General features: G+C 40.7%; 1 protein-coding gene across 2 annotated transcripts; it reads right to left on the minus strand.

Moving 5' to 3' along the window:
- Window positions 1-1,631: 1,631 nt before the first annotated feature.
- On the minus strand, window positions 1,632-24,671 carry senp3a (SUMO specific peptidase 3a). Of its 2 annotated transcripts, XM_065023480.1 has the most exons (12): window positions 24,526-24,671; window positions 23,614-23,838; window positions 19,459-20,144; window positions 18,775-18,954; window positions 6,767-6,881; window positions 6,353-6,500; window positions 5,968-6,015; window positions 5,643-5,720; window positions 5,242-5,379; window positions 4,579-4,662; window positions 4,437-4,487; window positions 1,632-2,910 (listed from the first exon to the last, which is right to left on the minus strand). In XM_065023480.1, exons 3-12 carry the CDS (start codon window positions 20,093-20,095, stop codon window positions 2,800-2,802), a joined length of 1,590 nt encoding a protein of 529 aa, XP_064879552.1. In that variant the 5' UTR covers window positions 20,096-20,144; window positions 23,614-23,838; window positions 24,526-24,671; the 3' UTR covers window positions 1,632-2,799. The 2 variants fall into 2 exon arrangements, with proteins under 2 accessions (XP_064879552.1, XP_029525959.2); XM_029670099.2 differs by lacking the exon at window positions 23,614-23,838.
- Between the last annotated feature and the right edge of the window lie 640 nt (window positions 24,672-25,311).

Here is a 25,311-nt window from a genome sequence, read left to right on the forward strand (position 1 = left end):
TGCAGCGCCTTAAAGTTAAATAAAAGGTTTAAAAAATATGTACATTTTTAAAAAGCAAATTTATGCTTGCAATATGGACGGGGTGACGCAATTGCAGAGCCTCTGGAGGCATACAGATACCAAATTGAGCTCCGTACCGCATCGCTGTGCGCCTCTCAAATTTTGTAACAATGCAAAGGGCTCCGTATATCTCCGCATTGACATGGTTGGTTGATGGTAGGTGAGAGCGGGAGGTCCTGTATAAACACAAGCTCACTTCCTTGACAACTTCCTTCACAAAAGCTCTGCTATGCTCCGCGAAGTGCAAGAAGTATGATTGCCCTGACTTCTGCAGAGGCCATATCACCTTAAATGCTGCACAGCCAGTGCAGACATCAGATTGACAATGCAGCGCCTTTTAAAAACGCTTGGTGGCGCATCGGAGTTTCAAAGGACACGTCATATGCTCATTGGTCCGTGGACAGAGCTCAGTTTTTATATCATACCTAATTATTGATGTATACTGAATGAAAATATAAACGCAACATGTAAAGTGTTGGTCTCATGTTTCATGAGCTGAAATAAAAGATAACAGAAAGTTCCATATGCACAAAAAGCTTACTTAACTAAAATTGTGCACAAATGTGTTACCATCCATGTTAGTGAGCATTTCTCCTTTGCCAAAATAATACGTCAACCTGACAGGTGTGGCATATCAAGAAGCTAATTAAACAGCATGATCATTACACAGGTGCACCTTGTGCTGGGGACAATAAAAGGCCACTCTAAAATGTGCAGTTTTGTCACACAACACAATGGCATAGATGTCTCAAGTTGAGGGAGCGTGCAATTAGCATGCTGACTGCAGGAATGTCCACCAGAGCTGTTGCCAGAGAATGTAATGTTCATTTCTCAACCATACGCCACCTCCAACATAATTTGTGAGAATTTGGCAGTACGTCCAACTGGCCTCACAACCACAGACCATGCTTAACCACGCCAGCCCAGGACCTCCATATTTCTGTCTGTTATAAAGCACTTTTGTGGGGGAAAACTCATTCTGAGTGGGTGGGCCTATGCACTCCCAGGCCCACCAATGTCTGTGCCCCTGCCCAGTCATGTGAAATCCATAGATTAGGCCCTAATGCATTTATTTAAATTGACTGATTTCCTTAAATGAACTGTATCTAACTCAGTAAAATTGTTGAAATTGTTTGATGTTGTGTTTATATTTTTGTTCAGTATAGTTTATAAGCTCATGAGAAATGTCCAGATCCTGAAATGGGCAAAACTAGAAACTGTTCCCCATGGGTCATGACCACAGTGTAGACCATGGACTCGCAAATTTCACCAGACCGCGGCTGCCTTCCCACGATTAAATGTCTCTATAACGGAATATTGAATGACATTCGTGCTTTCCTGTAAAATCGAGCGGTTATGTCTTCTAAGCTCATTAGGCACTGAAGCTTGTGGTGATCAGCTGCATGTTATTGAGCCTATCCACAATTATATCGACTACAAGTTGAAGTGCTTAGGGTTGTAAAAGTGGCTTTCTCACTGACCTAGGCCAATTTGGACTGGGCACATGACCCACTATAGTGACTGTCAATCATCAAATCAATGGAATGAAAATAATATATTTACAAAATAAATAACGTTTATCCATTTATTCGATTACATATGTCAAATCAAAAACATGAAGAACGACCCATTTATAATTTGTGTTGTCAGCAAGCCACGACTATTCATTGGCCAAAACGTACTGGTGCACAGGCTGAACCAGAACCGATAATTAAAAACACAACATTTGAATAATCAAATCATTAATTTTCTCGTTAATTAATATTTCCTTTAGACAAAACAAAACCGTTTGTGTTGAATGATTTCAGATTCAAATAAAAATAAATCAATTATCTTGTCATCTAATAGGAAATATTAATTCACCAAAAACTAAATGGACCACAAACCATGTTCCCTAAAAATGAATACAAATCAACTGAAAATAAGGTTGTGATCCATCAACACTTCATCAAGACTTAACTTTCATTTATTTTATTTTCAACACTATACCCTGGCTATCCCCCAACAACATCAAGGACCAAAAAATAATCTTGCGTGGCCTCACAAGTGGTGCAGCGGTCTAAGGCACTGCATCGCAGTGCTTAAGGCGTCACTACAGAGCAGTGTTCTATCCCACGCTGTGTCACAACCGGCCGTGACTGGGAGTCCCATTGGGATAGCACAATTGGCCCAGGGTCGTTCATATTAGTGGAGGGTTTTGCCAGGGGGCTTTAATGGCTCATCACGCTTTAGCGACACCTTGTGGTGGGCCGGTCGCCTGCAAGCTGACTTTGATCATCAGTTGAATGGTGTTTCCTCCGACAAATTGGTGAAGCTGGCTTCCGGGTTAAGCGGGCGGGTGTTAAGAAGAGCAGTTTGGCGGGTCATGTTTCGGAGGACGCATGACCCGACCTTCACCTCCCCGAGCCCATTAGGGAGTTGCAGTGATGAGACAAGAGGGCAATTGGATATCACGAAATTGGGGAGAAAAAGTAAAATATGGTCAAATATATTTTAAAAAATATTATAATAATCACACCCTAAGTGCAACAACCGTTCTTTTGTTTAGTGTCCTCATAGGAGTACAGTTTACTTGTATCAAAAAGGAAAATAAACAGATATAAAGAGTGAGTGGGTGTGAGCAAGAAAATAAAAATGCAACAACGTCCATCTTGTAAAAAACATATCTGCCAAGAGAGCTGGGGGAAGGGTGAATAGTCTACGTCTTCTTTCGTTCTACGATAGTTCTTTCAGTCAAACTCACAGTGAGAGCTTGCAATGACACAACTCTTTGTACATGAGTCTCCTTAGCTTTGGCATATCCAGCTGGCCAAAACGGAAAGGCTGCTCTAAGGCTAGGCACTTACAGTACTGTGGGGAAAAAAACAGAAAAATGAAGCAAAGTTAATGGCAATATCAATGGCAAATGTAATGATATTATCTCAGCAAAAAAAGAAACGTCCCTTCTTAAGGACCCTGTCTTTCAAAGATAATTAGTAAAAATCCAAATAACTTCACAGATCTTCATTGTAAAGGGTTTAAATACTGTTTCCCATGCTTGTTTAATGAACATGCACCTGTGGAACGGCCGTTAAGACACTAACAGCTTACAGATGGTAGACAATTAAGGTCACAGTTATGGTCACTTAGGACACAAGAGGCCTTTTTACTGACTCTAAAAAACACCAAGAGCCCAGGGTCCCTGCTCATCTGCGTGAACGTGCCTTAGGCATGCTGCAAGGTGGCATGAGGACTGCAGATGTGGCCAGGGCAATAAATTGCAATGTCCGTACTGTGAGACGCCTAAAACAACGCTACATGGAGACAGGACGGACAGCTGATCATCCTCGCAGTGGCAGAACACGTGTAACAACACCTGCACAGGATCGGTACATCCAAACATCAGAACTGCGGGATAGGTACAGGATGACAACAACAACTGCCTGAGTTACACCAGGAAAGCACCATCCCTCCATCAGTGCTCAGACTGTCCGCAATAGGCTGAGAGAGGCTGGACTGAGGGCTTGTAGGCCTCACTAGACATCACTGGCAACAACGTCACCTATGGGCACAAACCCACGGTCATTGGACCAGACAGGACTGGCAAAAAGTGTTCTTCACTGATGAGTCGCGGTTTTGTCTCACCAGGGGTGATAGTCGGATTCGCGTTTATCTTCAAAGGAATGAGCGTTACACCGAGGCCTGTACTTTGAAGCAGGATCGATTTTGAGGTGGAGGGTCCGTCATGGTCTGGGGCGGTGTGTCACAGCATCATCGAACTGAGCTCGTTGTCATTGCAGGAAATCTCAACGCTGTGCGTTACAGAGAAGACATCCTGCTCATGTGGTACACTTCCTGCAGGCTAACCCTGACATGACCCTCCAGCATGACAATGCCACCAGCCATACTGCTCGTTCTGTGCATGATTTCCTGCAAGACAGGAATGTCAGTGTTCTGCCATGGCCAGAGAAGAGCCCGGATCTCAATCCCATTGAGCACGCCTGGGACCTGTTGGATCGGAGGGTGAGGGCTAGGGCCATTCCCCCCAGAATTGTTCGGGAACTTGCAGGTGCCTTTGTGGAAGAGTGGGGTAACATCTCACAGCAAGAACTGGCAAATCTGGTGCAGTCCATGAGGAGGAGATGCACTGCAGTACTTAATGCAGCTGGTGGCCACACCAGATACTGACTGTTACGTGGAAGGACGTTTCTTTTTTTTGCTGAGTTCAGTAGAGTACTGCATTTATGTAGAGTACCTCAAATTACTTTTCTACCGGTTTGTGTGTAGCATACAATGAAGTATGAAAACTGTTACCAACACACAACATGATTAGATAGACAGATTGCACTTTAGGTTCTGTTATTGAAATATGAATAATGATATTTAAGTTAACCCACCTGGAGGACAAATGCTCCACAGTCGCTGTCATTGTTCTGCCTGCCCACGTTCTGGGAAACACATGGGACCAGAACAATCACATAAACATGGTATCAACTGACAAGTAAACATTGCCCACCAAAAATCCAAAGGCCCTCTTACCATTTTGAAGAAACCCTTCCACCCTGTGATAAAATCCTTCTGCTCTTTCTTGATTGCCTCAGCTTGTAAGTATTTTGCAATGTGCTAAAAAACCAAGAGAAATACATGGGTGAATATGAATCCACTGAGGGATAACAAAAATACAAGTATATCCACAGAGGAGCAGATGTGTAATCCTATAGATCAGTGGTATTCAAAGTCAGGGTCGCGGGGGAACAAAACATTTTATGAACAAAAAAAATTAAGAGTACAGATTATTGTATGGGACAGTATACAAAAGTTTGAGACCGATCATGTGAAACATTTACTCAAAAGTGTATTTACCGGCTTCTTTTCATTTTGATAAGATATAAAAATGCAATGAATTGAAGTTATTTGTAAAAAAAATCTGTAAAAATCTAAATGTAAAGATTTTAAGGTTGTATCATTAGATTTGGGTTGGGGTCTTTTTTTGGGAAAAAAAATAGGGTCCCCCGAAATTCTGCTGAGAAAAAAAAGGGGTTTCCCCTGAAAAAGTTTGAATACCACTTCTATAGATCGAAATTACAGACTGGACTGTTTGGACTGGCATAAAAGGCAGATTTATACTTTCCACATTCGTATAACTGCACGGGTCTGACTGCACAGATAGGCTTTAAGCCCAGGGAATTACACTACACAGACCTTTGGGCAGCGGCGGTTGAGGGTGCGCTGGGAGTCAAAGTATGTGATGGCGCGCTGTGGGACGTCCACACACACCAGAGACCAGTGCACCTCCAGATGGATAGGGATCAACAGTAGCCTCTTCTGGAAAATGTTCACCTGGAAAAAAAAAGATATGTAAAAAAATATAATTACAATTCCATCCATATTTTTTCCCTCTACTTTTCTTTACTCTCCAGGGACTACAGTGATACATGTACAGAAATGCTGATCAGTGTGCATTGTTCACGTAAAATAAATAACACTTCTGGCATGGTGATTCAAAAACAAAAAACGTATACAAACAAACCAACAAACACACTTGACAACATTAGTCAACCATGGAACTCCTGCGAAATAAAATTCCGCCAGTGATAACTCACATTTTTTGTCCACCGTTTGACCCCGTCATAGCCCTTTGTCCTTAACTTGTCATAAAAAAAGCTGTTGAAAAAATGAACCTGAAAGAAAGAGGAGAGTAGCCACGGTGTGAATAGGAACACATAATACACAAGTTGAGTTTGTGCGCACACACAATAGTGGGGCTTTCCTGTGTTGGCAGGAAAAATGCAGGCAAATGTCAAATGAGGAATGGGGCATAACATGACCGATGAGGTAAGAGGATGCCAGCACCTAAATGTGATCAGAATTTCTCTCTCCGGAACATATATTTTACATTCCTATTACTAGGCATGATCATTTTCTCACCTCTTCTGGGACTGTGTCCATAACCATATCCCCATACATGTTCATGATCTGTGGTTCAAGACAAGATATTATTAAAGACAAAACTTTAATATAATTTCTTAAAAACACAAATATTTATATTATTTAGTCACAATGTTTACATAAATCACACACTGAAAAATAAATGAAAATCTCACACTCTGTTCTATACTGAATCATATATAGAATTGGAAAATCATTAGTACATTTGAAATATTTCATAAACTGCTAATGTAAAAAAGAAAAACTCACAAAATGTTAAAAAAAAGTGAGGTGATTTGGCCTGACCAAGACAGACCAACTGAGATGTGCTATCATGGCTCAGAGAATACAGTGTTCTTTTCAAAATGTTAAAGAGTAGAAGTACCTGGTCGTTGAGCCAGTTCTGTCCGTACAATGTGCTGAGGTCATCCATTGTGAGGGTGTGGCGCTTGTAGTTGACACGGAACCCCCTCACCATGGCAGTCCCAGACAGACGCTGGTAAGACTGGAGGAGGTGCTGCACAACAACTTTCCTTTGGAAGGGACACAACAACACTTAATGAGACACTATTCAACGCGGAAATACAAAAACACATGTTCATTAGACAGACACCAAATGTTTCGAACAGCAGTGTGACGGGGAGGGACTACTTGGACTTGTACAATAAGAAACGCTTGTTTTCATTTCCCACTGCAAAACACTGAAAAGTAATTCCCATCGTGTGCCTAATGAAAATGACCCAGGATGCTGAAATGCAAATGAGCATGATGAGGTTGAAGGCCAATTATCACGACAAACCTGTGGGGCTCGGAGAAGCTCTTGCTGGGGAAGATTTCCTGTAGCTTGTCCACCACCTCATCCACATGGATAGGGATCATGCTCCCGTACTGGTGCAGGAATTCATTCAACATACCTGGGAGAGATGGCAGACGGTTACAAAGCCACACAAATTAAATAACACCTTTATTATATAAATCACCAAATTATACATTTGGTTTTAATCACCTTGTTATATTGTGTCTATGGTTAAAGCTTCAGTCTGGAGATTGAGCTCAATCAATGCACAATTTCTGGTATAAATAGTCAAAACAATTTGCCCAGTCAACGTTGACCCTAACCCATTAATGGACCATTTAGGAATCTTTCTTCATTAGCCTACCACATCTGGAGTGAATTAATTAAGGGCTGTACCTAACTAAAATAAATCTTGGTCGACCGAGAGACGTCCAGTTTTTTCCATATAGACAGACACCCTACGAGTTTGAATAAAATCAACTACATAAGCACTGAGCTTGTCTGATGCTTTAAGCACACTGTTTGAGTAAATAATGAAGACATGCAAATGACTCACACGGTGGCATTTTTTTTTTTACAGCGAGTGCATGTGTGACTGGTGCTGTCGTCTTACTCTCCTAACTACTGCAGCGAAAAGGCACCACGGCACAACAAGTGTTCATTGCTCTGTCCGTGCTGAAGCTGCTACATCATTACAGCCATTTCTGACTGAAATGTTCTGTTACCGAAATCCCTAATTTAGGAAAAACATTTCCTATTCCCCTCAACCCTTGCTCTCTTTAAGTGAAACATGTAAGCATCGCATGCATGTGACCAATATGGCCTGACCTATAGCCTATCATAATCACGTCAATAAATTTGGTAATACAAAAAAACCCACTCAGAACACAGTAACAACAAGGAGGACGTCAAAAATAAAAATGGGCAAATGAAATGGGCAAATGTTAGTTTATTGGTTGCTGAGGAGGGAAAGGGGAAGTCAGGTCTGTGGAAGACATTTGACTTAGTTGGGGAAACTACTGGAGATCCAGAAAAAAGGAGGGTATAGGAGCAACAAGCAAAATTTAAAGCCTTTATTACAGCAGACTAAAAACAGTTGCATGCATTCGTGAATTGCGGTTTATTTATTGTTTAGGCTAATTATTCAAAAGCTCCATTTGTTATTTAATTTTAAAACTAAAATGTTGGATTTCATTTCACAGCATTCAATGTCTTGTATGCTGTGTGATAGCATGAACAGAATTCATGATTGATTGATACACTTAGGCCTATATTTCAATATTTAGACTAAGTAAGTTATGGTATTAAGACTAAACAGGATGTGCTCTTAGGCCTACAGCTTGATGGTGGTTATACAAGGATACTATACAAATCCTACTAATGACAACAACATTACTTATTATTATTATTATTATAATGATCATAATAATAATTTGAACAACAATAAGGAGATCAATAAAAAGGAGGGTAAAGGAGCGAGAGCTGTGTGCATATTGTGTGACAAACAGGTGCTGTTAGATTACAATATAATTTTATGCCTGTTTGGAACAGTGTACATAAGTAATACCAGTCTGTTCTAACAGGAAGACATTGTAAAGCTTTTATTACAGCATAGCAAAGATTAAAAATAGACGAATCTGTGAAATTGCTTTATCCGCCATTTTGCCGATGCAAGAGGCTTGGTGCTCACAGAATCAGAAGGCTATTAAACAAACACCTAGACTTTTTCCACATTTTGTTATGTTACAGCCTTTTTCTAAAATGAATTAAATTGTTTTATATTCCTCAACAATCTACACACAATACCCCATAATGACAATTTTACGTAATTATGACATAACATTGAAGGTTGTGCAATGTAACAGGAATATTTAGACTGATGGAAGCCACCCGTTAGAGAAAATACGGAACGGCTCCATATTTCACTAAAAGAATAAACGTCTTGTTTTCGAGATGATAGTTTCCGGATTACTGCGTTTGCCAGCAGCTCTTATCAATGCTTGACCACAGGCTTGAAGTCAAACAGCGCTATCAACTCCTGAGATTAGGCAGGCAACACTAAAGTGCCCATTAGAACATCCAATAGTCAAAGGTATATGAAATATGAATAGTATAGAGAAAAATAGTCGACGCATCATAATTCCTATAATAACTGCAACCTAATATTTCTTTACTGGGAGTATTGAAGAACTGGGAATATTGAACCACCAGCTTGCATATGTTCTGAGCAAGGAAATTAAACGTGAGCTTTTTTACATGGCACATATTGCACTTTTACTTTCTTCTCCAACACTGTGTTTTTGCATTATTTAAACCAAATTGAGCATGTTTCATTATTTATTTGAGACTAAATAGATTTTATTTATGTATTATATTAAGTTAAAATAAAAGTGTTCATTGTTCATTCAGTATAGTTGTAATTGTAATAATTTCAAATATTTATATTATATATATCCAATAATCGGTATCGGCGTTGAAAATCATAAAATCGGTCGACCTCTAATATTTAACCGTTACTCCTAGACTGAGGCTCCTCCTACACATCTGAACAGTCAATGCATTTCTGTTGCTAGACAGAACCTTAGTGATATCGGTTCTTCCTCACGTCATCTGACCTCTACCCCAGTGCTCACTCCTCCCCAACTCACGGCTGTCATGGTGCCTGGTACCAGGCCGTGTCTCTTCTCCTCCCAGAAGATCCCTGATGGCTAACAATAACATATCCTGACATAATGTAAACGTTATACATTACCCTCTCTCCCTCAGTAACATGAATAAGTATATTTCATATTCTCTGAACCAAACAAAAGGATTCCTAAATCATTGCTAAGAATAATGACAATAACTGCAGTTTCTACTGGTCATTGTTTTCAGGCTGGTTGTATTGGTGCTAGTGTAAGGAATTGCTATTTCGTATGCAGGTGACTAACTTACTGCTAATTACATGGCTACAACTCACAGTAAAGCCTGTGGGGTAGCTCCCACATTACACACATAATCTCCTATGTAACCGAACACTGTGTGCCCGAAGAAGATCCTACGATGACGGACAGACAACTGAGCCAATGGCGGAAGACTACAGACTACAACCAGCTGAACCAATCCGGAGATCCGATCTTCCTAGGGTCAACCTACTTTCTGTGACGTATATAAGGGCTGTGCTGACTGTTTACGCTCTCTGCCTGCTGTTCCAACACGAACTAACGGAAGAGCCGTATTTACGTGTACCAGATATTCTCCCTCTGAAATAAACTGTCGCTTGTCGTACAATTTTAACACCTGGTCTGAATCGATCCTTAACCGGCTCACCCTTCTAATATCCTTTTATCAACAAAACATGGTAGCAGAGGATGGTTAAATAACGGTCCGGTCGAAGTGAGTTGATTGGGTGTGAGAAGGAGAGTGACGGAAGGACGGTTCCAAAAAAGAGACGGGTGAAAGAAATTCGGGGGAGGACAATAATTCTGCTCAACTCGGGAAACTGATCTAAAAGGTGCACCATAAACAAGGTAAGCAAAACCTGTTAAATCAAACTTTGCATATTGTCGTATAGTCTGTCTAAATTCTGATCAGTATTTCCGAGTAAGTATGAATTCTTGTGTAAATGTATAATTTGCTGACGAGTCAAAGAACAGTAGAGTGAACATATGTGGTACAAACCGGCGACGGCCGGGTGATTAAATCATTGATGAGATATCAGTAAGGGGATAGCTGATTACTATTCATTAAATCTGGCGCCGAGGGGATAGATTGTGTAATTTTGTCCCGTGACCCGGTCAGCGCAGTCTGATAGCTTTCAATTGATGAGAGATCACTTAGTCCAATAGGGGTTGGACATGTATGTGTATGAATTCTGATAGGGGTTAGTGTGATATAAATCAGGAATAGAGATCGGTAAGGGGATAGTTAATTACTATTCATTAAATCTGGCACCGAGGGGGGAAAGGGTAATTTTCTCCTGCGACCCGGCACGGCCCAGTCCGATAGAAATTCACTGATAAGGATCGGCTTTCAGGGGTCAGAGAGATAACGTGTATTAATTTTGATATTGTTAATTCGATAGGGGTCAGTAGGGGATAGAGTTGAATTCTAGAGTTGAATTCTATCCAGTAAATCCGCTTAGTTCGGTCTGATAGGGGTCGAGTAATAAGAGGTCAGAGGTATAACCTGTAATTGTGTGTTTTGTCTTGTTTTGTCTATTTGTAACTGTTTATATGAAAATGCAAGGTGGTTGTAATGGTTTCCATTAAGATTGTTGGTGGTTACATAGAGAGAAAGAGGCAGAAAAGAAAAAATCACGTAGGGGTCAGATACGAAGGGAGCGAGATTGATGAGAATCCTGATTGAGGGAAAACTTTGGGCGTTTAGGTTGGTGCTGTTTTCTGTTGTTCAGATGCCGGAGTAACAAATGCAGATAACTGAAAATTGGGTCTATTTGCGGAGAATCTCAGTTCCATAAGCATTGGTGGTTCAGTGGTAGAATTCTCGCCTGCCACGTGGGAGGCCGGGGTTCGGTTCCCAGCTGAGTTGTAAAGAATAGTTATATATATCTGAGTTTTTGGTTGTAATTGAACTGGTTGTTTTGCAGAGAAAGTTATAGTGAAGATGAAGTTTTTAAGCACTATTAAAATAATCTACAAAATCTGGGAAATTGAGCTCTAGAAACTGATTAGAGTGTGTCCACTTCTGGTTATCTTACCCTAACGATGTAACTATAGAACGCATATTGGATTATCTCCGTCTGGGTGAAACATGTTAAATTAAACTGCCCTTAAGGTCTGAACATGTTATAATTTTTCTTCCAAGTATGAGAGAAGTTGCGGGATTTATTGAATAAACTGTTTTCCATAAAGTTAGAGAATTCGAGGGATGCTCGATGTAATTTATAATGTTGTACAAAGCCTAAGGTTTTCCATCAAACTAATTATCATTGCGTGATTAATGTGATGTAGTAAAGTAACTGAAATACGTTGCATAAGTAAACAATCTACTTTCAATTAAAAGGCGCAATATCTGTTTCCTAGTCATTAGTGTCGATTTTATTCTTTGATTGCTAATATGTGCAATTTGGAATTTGAGAATCATAGCTGGAGTAACGTTCGTACTATTAAAATTGGGCTATTATTTTTCTGGGAATTACCGATAGTGACTTGTTTAGATTTTACTTTGTAAATGGGGTTTATATCCGGAGTAATTTTAGTGGTAGAATTCTCGCCTGCCACGCGGGAGGCCCGAGTTCCATTCCCAGTCATGGCGCTGGCTGAATTCAGAGTTTTTGATTGTAAATAATCTATTTGAATGATTGCCTGGAAAGTTATGGTCGCTAGTGTTTGTATAAGAGATAAATTGAACGTTTTCAATAGATTGTTTAGGTTAAATTGATAGACTATTTCAATTTAAAATAATAACGAAGCGAATTCCGATGCAAGACGATGTCTGTTCACTAGATGATCTGCTGGAATAATGTATTGAGAATTGGGTCGTATTTAAATTACTGTATCAATAGAGAAGACAGTGACTTGAATCAAATTAATTCTGAATAATAACGAGGGAACAATTACGATAGATTTGTGTCCATCGAAATGTTTTTATAAGATTAGCGAATTGAGAGATGTTGATTGATGTTGTAAACTCTAAATCAGGATTCAACAGATGTGATACATTTTTGGTTTATCGAACCCGAAATACTGTTGTTGCAGAAGGCCAACCATTATTTACAATGAGTTGAAAATCGTTGCGAAATGAGTCAAGATTGAGCGCTTGTTGATGACATCACTCGCGAGGTTTCCGTCGCCACGGAAATGATGTCTTGACTGGGGGTGACAGAGAAAATGGTTAGTGTCCTTTAAAAGGAGTATGTAAATCGTCAGGAAAGATGCTAAAAACTAGCAGCTGATTCGCTGGGTGGGTATCATTGATTTGTGGCGTTTATTTGGGACTGTAATTGGGCCGTGAGAGAGAGGGATTGGATGTCTGAGTCATAAAGCATCGTGATGGTGGATTCTGATGGTTGTTGATTCTTGGTTTGATCGTTTGAATAGCACCAGTGAATTTGAGCACTGTTTCCATTATGTGGAACGGTGTCAGGGTATTAATGGTGAAAAGCAACCTCTATGGTAAAAACATTGTACATGTTTCGGTAAACTAGCGAGGTTGAATTTGGTTATTTGAACATTTCCCTTGATACGTAGACATACGTAACAGGGGCAAGTTGTTTTTCCTTGAGGAACACGCAGATGGTGTTTTGTTTTATTGAGATGTAAATGTGAGTTGAAGGAGCCAAGGGAAAATACGTTATTTTTATTAAATATCAGGGATTATAATATTGGGGAAAATGAGGCCATAAACGACCAAATTGGAAAGGCCTGGAAGTTTTGATTAATCATTAAGGTTTGCAAATATATACACATAAAACATTTGTTAGGACTATTTGTTTTGGTGCAAAGGTATTTTAAAGAGACACGCTCAAATATGGAACTTTATGAGTTTTTATTTTATGAGTTTTAAATTACACAAGTGAATTTGGATTTTAAGGATAAAGGGTTCTTTAATATGTCTAGTGTAGTATAGAACTTGACTATAAAAGGGTGGGTTGACTCATGGACCTTATCATGACTGTCTTCTAAGGTCTGATCAGCCTTGGGGAGAGTCATTGGTATAATGAATGTGGTCATATTGAGTACTAGTTTTAAGGTAAATTCATTATAAAGGAGTTTAGGTTAGGAGGTTAGGATAGGATATATATTAAGCCAATAGGGCAGGGAATTACATAGAAAAATAAGTTTCAGTTCTTAGGGGTGATAAATCACTGTAGACAAGGAATTCTGCACTCTGCAACATATATTAAATTCATGTTATTGTCAGATAGAATACTGAGAGTCCTTGAAGGAAGGATTTTGATATGATAAGCATTTGTTTTGATTTTTTTTTTTTACCATTAGGGGTTTAAAAAAAAAAAAAAAATAGTATTAAATTTAACAGGTATATAGGACATCTGTGATGATTTAGGATTATTGTTAGGTTGATTAAGGAAATGTAAGGACTTTAGAGATTGACACTCATAGACATGATTTTGGATAAAGTCAAACAGTTAGAAGCTTAGTGGTATTTGAGAAATATGAGAGAAAAGGTTTAAATTGGTAAATATATATTTAAGAAAATATATAAGTAGCGCAGATAGTTCTTAAGTAGATAAGAAACTTGACAGGGAATTGGTACTGGATTGACGCCCAAGGAGAATTGGACATGTGGAAAACTAAAAGGGGCTCCTTCATGATGTCAGACATAAGGATAATATACTAATCTTACCTAAGTCAGTATTTAGAGTAGGTAAGGTTGATACCTGGGCAGAGTCAGGTATCAAAAGGGGGATGGGTAAATTGTGGTCTAGGATAGGATGGGGCTTATTGGATAGGAAACTAAAAAAAAAAAAAAAATGTAAGCTAACAATTGGGAATAGAAGTTAAAGATATAATCAGATAAAACATATGAGAAATGGTTTGTTAACCAAGCCTGTATGTCCAGGATTGTATGCATTACAGGTGAACTACAGGTGAAGTCACTCAATCCAGTCCCAGAGGCTTGGGGACCATAGAAGACCCCTGGTGACAGCTAGCTGAAAGAGCTACCCAGATTCATATCGCACGGCGGAAGGGTAAGACATTTTTTCACTGTCGGACAATAAACAGAGTTCGGGAGAAGAACTGGAATTAACAGAATTCCGGGGGCCAACTCTCGAATGAAGTAACCCTACCTGTCCTATCACCCCTGTTTTTGTTCATAGAAGTGAAGATGTGTCTGGCTCTGGCTAAGTGATGTGTATTTTGTTCCAAAATAAGCATAAGAATCCCTAGATCTGGGTAGACAAGAAGTTAGAGTAGAGATTACATGATAACCGACTTCGGACAGTTCTAGGATTGGAGAAGAGGGTATCCTTATAGCATGGAGGATCCCACAAGGGTGGATAGGTTTTCCATGATATGGGGAAACCTGGGAGCAATGTTGAACTTTGTAAAGGTGATGAAATCCTACTAACCATCAAAACTATTAAGCTCTCTGATGCAGGCACTCACACCCTCGGACTACAAAGGACGAGGACAGACATGATGGGTGTGTTTTCTATCAAGGTACTGCCAAGACCAGAGGTAACCGGACACACTCCTCTACCACCACTGTGTTAAAAATACCATTCAGGTAATTAATGTTAGAGACTATTCGGCTATTGATCAATTAGAAACTGAGACTGGTTTTGATAGTAGGGACAATTTGTGGCTGTCTTATATGAGGTACACAGCTAAAACCCTGAGAGGAAAGGACTGTATTATTTGAAGTTATGCTAGACCTGTTCTGGCTACACCCATTTGCTGTAGGAGAAGGAGAGGGGTGGTTGTGTATTTTGAGAAGTTTTTACCAGGTTAAGCCCAATTCAACCCTCTGTTCCTCTTTGAGCCTTGTGTTTCCTGCAGTACCTCCTCATCGGGCCTCTTGGGGTGTTGAGGCATATGGGGGCAATTACGAGTGCATCACGGGTACAGGTAATGGCATTGATTATGGGAGATTGCCTGAAGCTGATTGCAGGAGTAACATAACCATTAATTCCACTTGGCCAGTTACAGGCCTAAACCAAACTAGTGGTCTGGCTGATGTATGTTGGATGAGTGGAGCCAAAGAGGGCTGAGACCCATTCTTAGAGGAGAATGGCAAGGTACGTGTGGTCTGACCAGTTTGATAATTCCACGGACCATTGTTGATGTTGTTGCTGAACAGCTGCTGAGTTCTGTAACCAGGGGACCTGAAAACATTCCATCCCATGGGAGACAGATGTAGTAGTGCTCCATGGACAGAGGATGTAGTTGACATACACACTAACCTGTTGGGAGTGCCAGTGGGGATTCCTCATGAGTTTCAGGCCTTGGGTAGGAATGATGGACTCTGGCACTTACTACCTACTATGGGTCCAGCCATGGTGGATGCTAGACAGACTGCATGGATTAATTATATCTACTATGATCAACAGCGTTTTGTGAATTACTCCCGTGATGCACTCACTAGTATGTCTGAACAGCTTGAGGCCACATTTGGGGTTTCCAGACAGAATAGACTTGCCTTGAATATGCTTCTTGCCAGTCAGGGGGACGTCTGCAAGATGTTCGGTAAACAATGTTGCACGTATATTCCTAATACCAGTCCAGATGATAGTTTTTAAACTTCACAATCTAAGGCGGGCTTGATGCACTGTCTGCTAAGATGAGGTCCACGGGGGGTGGAGGAGTCTGTTCTCTTGGCCTGGTTTGGTAAGTACACTGGTATGATGGTTACTGGATTTCTGACCCTAATTCTTGTATTATTTGTTATTGATGTGATGTGCTGCTCGCATCATACTGTGTTTGGACAAGTCTGTTACAGATGTGGTGAGGGCTTCAGGCATGATGCCTTTGCTTGATGCTCCAGTTGGCGATGCCGATACGGAAGCATGCTTTCAGGGGAGGATGGGACTGACTGATGATGACACATGGTTTGGAGTCCCTGGGTGGCAAGGAGCCCACTTGGTACAGGATAGAAGTAGCTGAGAGGACCAGATGGTTTCTAATAATTCTTTACTCTGTTTTCCATGACCAAAGTTTTATCCTACATCTTACATGTCAATAACAATAAAGTTTTATCCTGTTTTTGATAAGTGACACCCTTGGGGGGGAACAAAGGCATACAACAAAGGCATATATAACTTGTTATTAGTAATAAACTTTTTATTATTTTCATGAAATGCTATGACTGCTGAAATAAAGGATAATTGAGTGACACCCTAGCAGGAGTAAAAAGGGGGATCCAGTTGCTTTTATTGATTAAGCTTCTCCATTGTATGTCGTGTCCCATCTGGGATGGGAAGAGGGGGAAATTATTTTTCTTTGTGGGCCATTTCCGGATAGACATATCTAGTTTAGGATATTTTTCCTTTTTGGATTATGTCTTCGTTTTTGCTTGGAGTAATGTATCTGGACTATATCACATCTCTTAGGAGATGTGAAGAGAGGGTATCACAACTTTTTCCTGCTGGAAAAAGTGGGCCAATGTGGACAATCATTTTACTTTTATTTTGAGCTGTTCTCCGCTCTGTTAAATGAGGGTTGTAAGCCAACTTAGTACATAGTGGGATTGAATGGAGAACATGATGGTAATACATAAATATCTATTTCTGTTTAATACCGTGCCTTATTTCATAGTCCTTTTGGGAGAAGTTTCTCTTTGTGTCTGGATCCAGTTAGGTTGTGTCACGTCTCTGGTGAGACATGAAGAGAGGATTTTGTAAGGAATTGCTATTTCGTATGCAGGTGACTAACTTACTGCTAATTACATGGCTACAACTCACAGTAAAGCCTGTGGGGTAGCTCCCACATTACACACATAATCTCCTATGTAACCGAACACTGTGTGCCCGAAGAAGATCCTACGATGACGGACAGACAACTGAGCCAATGGCGGAAGACTACAGACTACAACCAGCTGAACCAATCCGGAGATCCGATCTTCCTAGGGTCAACCTACTTTCTGTGACGTATATAAGGGCTGTGCTGACTGTTTACGCTCTCTGCCTGCTGTTCCAACACGAACTAACGGAAGAGCCGTATTTACGTGTACCAGATATTCTCCCTCTGAAATAAACTGTCGCTTGTCGTACAATTTTAACACCTGGTCTGAATCGATCCTTAACCGGCTCACCCTTCTAATATCCTTTTATCAACACTAGCTAGGTCCAGAAGTTGCGGTCGAACAAATAATGCTTTATTACCAGTGTGGTATTTAAAGCACATTGTTCGTGGCCGGTGTTTGCAGACTTTTTTGTACAGCTTTGACAGTGCTTCCGATTGTAGTAGTGGCGCTTGGCTTGCACGTGCAAATTCAGAACAGACAACATTCTATAATAGAACTGTGTCATTTGACATGTATCTTTTTTGACACGCAAAGACCCAAACAGCGTTCCATAGTATGTCGTGAAGCTAATTGCAGTGACGCTGTTACTCCGCTAGGGCAACATCTGCAAAATAGTGCACTTGGTAGTGTGTACCAGTGCTCGACCAGTCGGCGAAAGCCAACATCACCCACGACAGAGAACAGTTGATTGTCAAGGGCAATGAATTCCATTATCCTGGTGTTAATGGATTCGCCTTTGAGTTGTCTCGCTGAAATTGTTACTCTTTCAAATGACTGCTCGACTTGTTGACTGCTCGATCCACACTGCAGACATTGTGGACTAGGATAGGAATGCTGTGTTGCAAGTGTAGCGCATAATTTTACGTGGCGTCATTACGTCATTTACCTACCGGTTTTGCACACCGGCGTTAAACTGGACATCCCTAGTTGTAACGTGCATCCCTAGTTGTAACGTAACAAAATGTGGAAAAAGTGAAGGGGTTTGAATACTTTCCGAATATACTGTATATGGATGATTTATAAAGCCAGGCACATTTAACAGTTAAGCTATTGATTATAGACCTAATTAAGTTTGGGTTTCCCATCTCCTCAATTTTCTTAGGCATGGGCTGTTTTCTCGTCTCTGCGGCTGCTGCCTCCGCCGCATTGTTCTCAATCCTAATACGCTGGTTAACTTTGCTTTTATGCACATAGCAACATAGGGAAAGGTGCCAATTCTACGACGCACCTAAGATTATGATTCAGAACCGCGGACAGCGATCGTATCCAACGCGGGAGAAAGCACATGTTATAAAATAATATTCAATTTCTTAGTGTTGCACCATTATTTTTACATAATATAACCACATACAACTTCAGTATTACATGTCATACGAGTGATGGACTGTGCAATCCCCGTGGGCCCCCACAATGGATTAGACAGGAGCGAATCAGACAGGTGTCTTGCGCACCATGAATTTGCTCAACTAAAGAAATCTCAGTCCAAAGAATCGACCAGTCGGCTAAATAGGTTCAGCCCTACATTGTGTGGTTTTCCATTTGTTTTTAACAGAAAAGTAGACTAGTATTCAAAGCTGTTTTACCTTGTACACAGGAGATGTGTTCACTGCTGAGTTGCTGCTGAGGTGGTGGTTTATCCCTGTGGATGGTTGGCAGGCTTACAGGAGATTCCCGGAAGCCCAGCCCGACCCTGTCCCCAACCTTGGCTGCATTACTCGCCACCTCATTCCCTATGTGTCCATTTGTCCCACACACCCAAGGGTCTGAGGAAAAATAGGAGATGGGTGCAGATCATGTAGGACAGCGGAGTCAATCACCACCTTCCGGAGACACCTGAAACCCCACCTCTTTAAGGAATACCTAGGATAGGATAAAGTAATCCTTCTCCCCCTCCCCCCTTAAAAGACCTAGATGCACTATTGTAAAGTGGCTGTTCCACTGGATGTCATAAGGTGAAAGCACCAATTTGTAAGTCGCTCTGGATAAGAGCGTCTGCTAAATGACTTAAATGTAATGTAAATGTAAATATGTAAAAATATTAACATTTATTAACCATTTCAGCTCTACAGAACAGTCTGTGATCATTCTTTCTTTCATGAAATGCTACTGCTCCTTTTTTTAAACAAAAAATAAATAAAGGGGGTAGAGGGAAACAAGTCATTCTGATGCAACTTCCAGTTTACATGTTGGCATATATTAATATATATTCATGTTTCATGACACATGCAACATTAAATTTGGTCCAAAAACAACAATATTATACATACCATCTCCAGCCTCTATATCTTCCCTTCCCTTAAAGCAGCCCTGAGTTCCCCCATGCAGATAGGATCTTCCTGGCTTCCGTCTGTTGTGGAGATGTTTGTTCCTGCTCCCGAGGTGCCACCTCCTAGGCCTAGCTCGCCTGTACCCCAGGCCCAAAGACCCAGCCCATTTAGCCAGCTGGCACCATGTCCGCCAATGCAGGGCCAAGCGAGTGTGGCGGTTCACAGTCCTACTGAGTCTATACCAGCGCAGCAGCCTCCGCATCCTGAACCCATTGGGCTGTGTTTTTATTTGTGAGGGGCTACCAGAGTCACTGGCTGTGGATCTACTCTGATGATGTGATGGCGATAGAAGTGGTGCAGTCCAATCATCCTCTCCTGGTTCTTCCCAACTGAAATCCTCCTCCTTATCCTCTTCGGGGTCCATATCCATACGTTCTTCCATGCCCCACATGCTAGCTTCCTCCTCAGGCCGCCCTAGCTTGAAATGCATGGAACTTCTATGGACATGATGAGGCGTTCTGGAGTCCACCAGATATCCTGGTCCAGTGGCCTCCTGTCTGACTGTCTCAGGTTCCCCTGCCAGTGTCAGCTCATTGGTCCAGTGGTTCTGTGCCAAGCTGTCTCCACTGTCTCGCATCACTCTCTCCACGGGCCCTCCACCAACAACACCTGCTTATAGCCTCTGCCTGGAATACAAAACAAGTGGTGGAAATTGTAGTTAAGGAACAGGTGATACTTAAACCATTCATTCCCACATTTTTCCCAGACAAGTCACTATGCAAATCGTATGCGATTAGTAACCCTAACATGTGGTAATCCATATTGCTTTTTAGAGAGAGAAGAGAGTAGAGAGAGTGAAACATAGTGCTCTGCCTATAATAAAATTAACTGCCATTTTCCCCTAATCCTTAGCCCCAATACAGTACATTCGTAAAGTATTCAGACCCCTTTGACTTTTTTCACATTGTTACGTAACATCCTTATTCGAAAAAGGATTAAATAAAACATTTTCCTCATCAAAGTGAAAACTGGTTTTAAAAAACTGGTTTGCAAGATCGAATCCCTGAGCTGAAAAGGTACAAATCTGTCTGTCAAAATCATAGGCCGTCATTGAAAATGAGAATTTGTTCTTAACTGACTTGCCTAGCTAAAAAAAAAGGTTACATTTTTTTTTTTTTTTTAAACAGGTCTACTGCTACATCAGCCCCAATTGTAAAAATAGGTGTACTCCTGCATTTCAGCCCTAATATTCATACGAAACAGGTCCACACCTGTACTTCAGCTCCAATTTACATACCTACAAAGTCCGCACCTGTGCATAAACCCAATTAGTCAATTGGTCCTATGTGCATCAGTTGGTAGAGCATGGCGCTAGCAAAGGCAGGATTGTGGGTTCAATTCCCCTTTGGGGACCAGTTAGAAAATATAGGCACTCACGACTTCGAGTAGCTCTGGATAAAGAGCGTCTGCTAAATGACTAAAATGTAAAACTAAGCCAGGTCTAAATGTCCTCCAAGCCTGAATACTCAAACTGTAAACCACCCCTGCACCTCAGCTCCAGAACTTTTACAAACCAGGTCCACACCTTTGAGTCCCAATGCTAATATAAAGACCTACACCTGCATATTCCAGATCAAATACCCCTACGAACCAGGTTTACACCTGTGGCTATGTCCCAACACTGATAAACCAGGTCTACCCTTGTGATTAATTCAGCAAACCTCACATAAACCAGGTCCACCATTGATCGAGAGAAACCTAGACATTAAGTACTTGTTAAGTTATTAAACTAATTTAGTTTATGATGTATCTATACATGGCCAATTCCCCAAAATAACAAAATATGAAGTTTGTCGAAGAATCACTGATTTAACACATATGTAAAGGCTAATGGAGAATGGAAAAATAATCTGTAAGATCATATTGGTCAAGTATATCCATAAACCAACTCAAATCTACTGAAAAAATAAATACATCTGCTATAATTAAATATGTATAATAAATTGGAGCAAATGTGACCGCTATACACTATATATACAATAATATGTGGATTAGAGATCGACCGATTAATCGGAATGGCCGATTAATTAGGGCCGATTTCAAGTTTTCATAACAATCGGAAATCGGTATTTTTGGAGGCCGATTTGGCAAAAAAAAAAAAAATTTACACCTTTATTTAATCTTTATTTAACTAGGCAAGTCAGTTAAGAACACATTCTTATTTTCAATGACGGTCTAGGAACGGTGGGTTAACTGCCTCGTTCAGGGGCAGAAAGACAGATTTTCACCTTGTCAGCCCGGGGGATCCAATCTTGCAACCTTACAGTTAACTAGTCCAACGCAATAACGACCTGCCTCTCTCTCGTTGCACTCCACAAGGAGACTGCATGTTACGCAAATGCAGTAAGCCAAGGTAAGTTGCTAGCTAGCATTAAACTTATCTTATAAAAAACAATCAATCATAATCACTAGTTAACTACACATGGTTCATGATATTACTAGATATTATCTAGTGTGTCCTGTGTTGCATATAATCTGACTGAGTATACAAGTATCTAAGTATCTGACTGAGCGGTGGTAGGCAGAAGCAGGCGTGTAAACATTCATTCAAACAGCACTTTCGTGCGTTTTGCCAGCAGCTCTTCGTTGTGCGTCAAGCATTGCGCTGTTTATGACTTCAAACCTATCAACTCCCGAGATGAGGCTGGTGTGACCGAAGTGAAATGGCTGGCTAGTTAGCGCGCGCTAATAGCGTTTCAAACTTCCCTCGCTTTGGGGTGGTTGTTTCCCTTGCTCTGAATGGGTAACGCTGCTTCAATGTGGTGGCTGTTGTCGTTGTGTTGCTGGTTCGAGCCCAGGGAGGAGCGAGGAGAGGGACGGAAGCTATACTGTTACACTGGCAATACTAAAGTGCCTATAAGAACATCCAATAGTCAAAGGTTAATGAAATACAGATGGTATAGAGGGAAATAGTCCTATAATAACTACAACCTAAAACTTGTTACCTGGGAATATTGAAGACTCATGTTAAAAGGAACCACCAACTTTCATATGTTCTCATGTTCTGAGCATGGAACTGAAACGTTAGCTTTCTTACATGGCACATATTGCACTTTTACGTTCTTCTCCAACACTTTGTTTTGCATCATTTAAAGCAAATTGAATGTTTCATTATCTACTTGAGGCTAAATGTATTTTATTTATGTATTATATTAAGTTAAAATAAGTGTTAATTCAGTATTGTTGTAATTGTCATTATTACAAATACATTTTTAAAAATGTACTTTTTAAATCGGCCGATTAATCGGTATCTGCTTTTTTTTTTGGTCCCCCCAATAATCGGTATCGGTGTTGAAAAATCATAATCGGTAGACCTCTAATGTGGATGCCCCTTCAAATGAGTGGATTTGGCTATTTCAGTCACACCCGTTGCTGACAGGTGTATAGAATCGAGCACACAGCCATGCAATCTTCATAGACAAACATTGGCAGCAGAATGGCCTGTACTGAAAAACTCAGTGACTTTCAACTTGGCACCATCATAGGATGCCACCTTTCCAACAAGTCATTGTCAAATTTCTGCCCTGCTAGAGCTGCCCCGGTCAACTCTAAGGGCTGTAATTGTGAAGTGGAAACATCTAGGTGCAACAACGGTTCAGCCACGAAGTGGTAAGCCACACAAGCTCACGGAACGGTACCAGCAAGTTCCAAACTGCCTCTGGAAGCAACGTCAGCACAAGAACTGTTCTTCGGGAGTGTCAAGAACTGGGTTTCCATGGCAGAGCAGCCGCACACACGTCTAAGATCACCATGCGCAATGCCAAGCATCGGTTGGAGTGGTGTAAAGGTTGCCGCCATTGACTCTGGAGAAGTGGGAACGCATTCTCTAGAGTGATGAATCACGCTTCACCATCTGGCAGTCCGACGGACGAATATGGGTTTGGCGGATGCCAGGACAACGCTACCTACCCCAATACATAGTGCCAACTGTAAAGTTTAGTGAAGGAGGAGTAAAGTGGTCAGGGCTGTTTTTCATGGTTCGGGCTAGGCCATTTTGTTCCAGTGAAGGGAAATCTGACCGCTACAGCATACAATGACATTCTAGACAATTCTGTGCTTCCAATTTTGTGGCAACAGTTTGAAGAAGGCCCTTACCTGTTTCAGCATGACAATGCCCCCATGAACAAAGCGGGTCCATACAGAAATGGTTTGTCAAGATCGGTGTGGAAGAACTTGACTGGCATGCACAGAGCCCTGAACTTAATGAATTGGTATGCCGACTGCTAGCCAGGCCTAACATCAGTGCCCGACCTCACGAATGTTCTTGTGGCTGAATGGAAGCAAGTCCCCGCAGCAATGTTCCAACATCTAGCGGAAAGCCTTAACAAAAGGAGGTTGTTATAGCAACAAGCAGGAGTCTACATACTCTTGGTCATAGATTCAATGTATTGAAAATGATGGCAGATATGTAAACTAGACACTTTAAACATTATATTTACAAATTCAACATAAGTCAACAATGTATTTATTTTTAAAGCTGTGTGGTACCAAATTCGTCAAAAAAATGTACACGTATGAGATTTATACTTAGGGGTCTTTTGACCATTTTGAGAAATCATGAAACTTCCCTGAATCCTACTTGACACCTTAATAATGCATAATATATAACTTATTTGTTAATAAGTACAACTTGAACTTCTCTTGACTCTGTAAAGTACAAATGTAAATGTTTCAACTATTGTGACCGATGAGATTAAATGGGTTAAGTGTTTATTTATCACGGGAGGCCATGGTACGGATTACTGAAATATTAGTGCTTAGTTTAGTTTCGGCAAATGTTTATAGCAAACTGGGATCCGCTAAATGTATGTCGTGAATAAGAACCTTCGTTGTGATAAGTGAAAATAAAATGAAACACACGATACTTCATCCAACCGGATAGGAGGTCAGAGGAGAAGTATCTTGCTGGCCAAATTGTCTTTCATATGAAGCGCGCGCAGAGCACATAAAATTGGATTCTCAAGCGAGGTGTCGGTTGGATGAGTGAGGGAGAAAACAACTACTTACCGTTTAGATCTAGTGTTTCTCCGAAAGCGATTACTGTCAATGGTCCATTTTGTGCGTATTTCCGTTATTTGAATTGAATACACCGAATAAACTATAAACGCTTTCCCATTCAATGAAAACGGGCGCTTGCTTATGCCACTGTGAAACAGACAACAATAACTAAGTACTTCCGGGTCACGGATTTTTGGAATCCTCCAGAATAAGTGTCCCATGAGGTATACTTTGTGAATTAATAATTAGGACAAAAATGTACACAATTGTCGATATTTTATACTAGTTATCACACAAAGAATAATTTAAAGTATTTCTAAAAGATATGTATCACACAACACAATTCCAATGTTTTGAGAGAGTGTGCAATTGACATGCTGACTGCAGGAATGTCCACCAGAGCTGTTGACAGAGAATTTCATGTTAATTTCTCTACCATAAGAATTTGGCAGTATATCAAACCGGAGAACCACGTGTATGGCGTCCTGTGGGCGAGCGGTTTGCTGATGTCAATGTTGTGAGCAGAGGTCCCCATGGTGGGATTATGGTATGGCAGTAGCGGTAGGTGTGTAAAATCACTGAGGAAGCCAAGCCAGTAAAAAATACATATTACAACCTATGGTGTGATAATTGCATTGTTTGCTCTATAACCCATTTGTTCATACGACACCTAGATATAAAATAAGGCTGTGCCAACAAAAAGACAACAGTCACAGTGGTGGAATAAATTCTACTACACATTAATTTGTTTAATCACAAAACCGAAAAGCAACATCAGTCCGGTGAAGTCCACAA

Source organism: Oncorhynchus nerka, linkage group LG10 (genome assembly GCF_034236695.1).
Source record: "Oncorhynchus nerka isolate Pitt River linkage group LG10, Oner_Uvic_2.0, whole genome shotgun sequence".
In the NCBI taxonomy this organism is placed as follows: Eukaryota; Metazoa; Chordata; class Actinopteri; order Salmoniformes; family Salmonidae; genus Oncorhynchus; species Oncorhynchus nerka.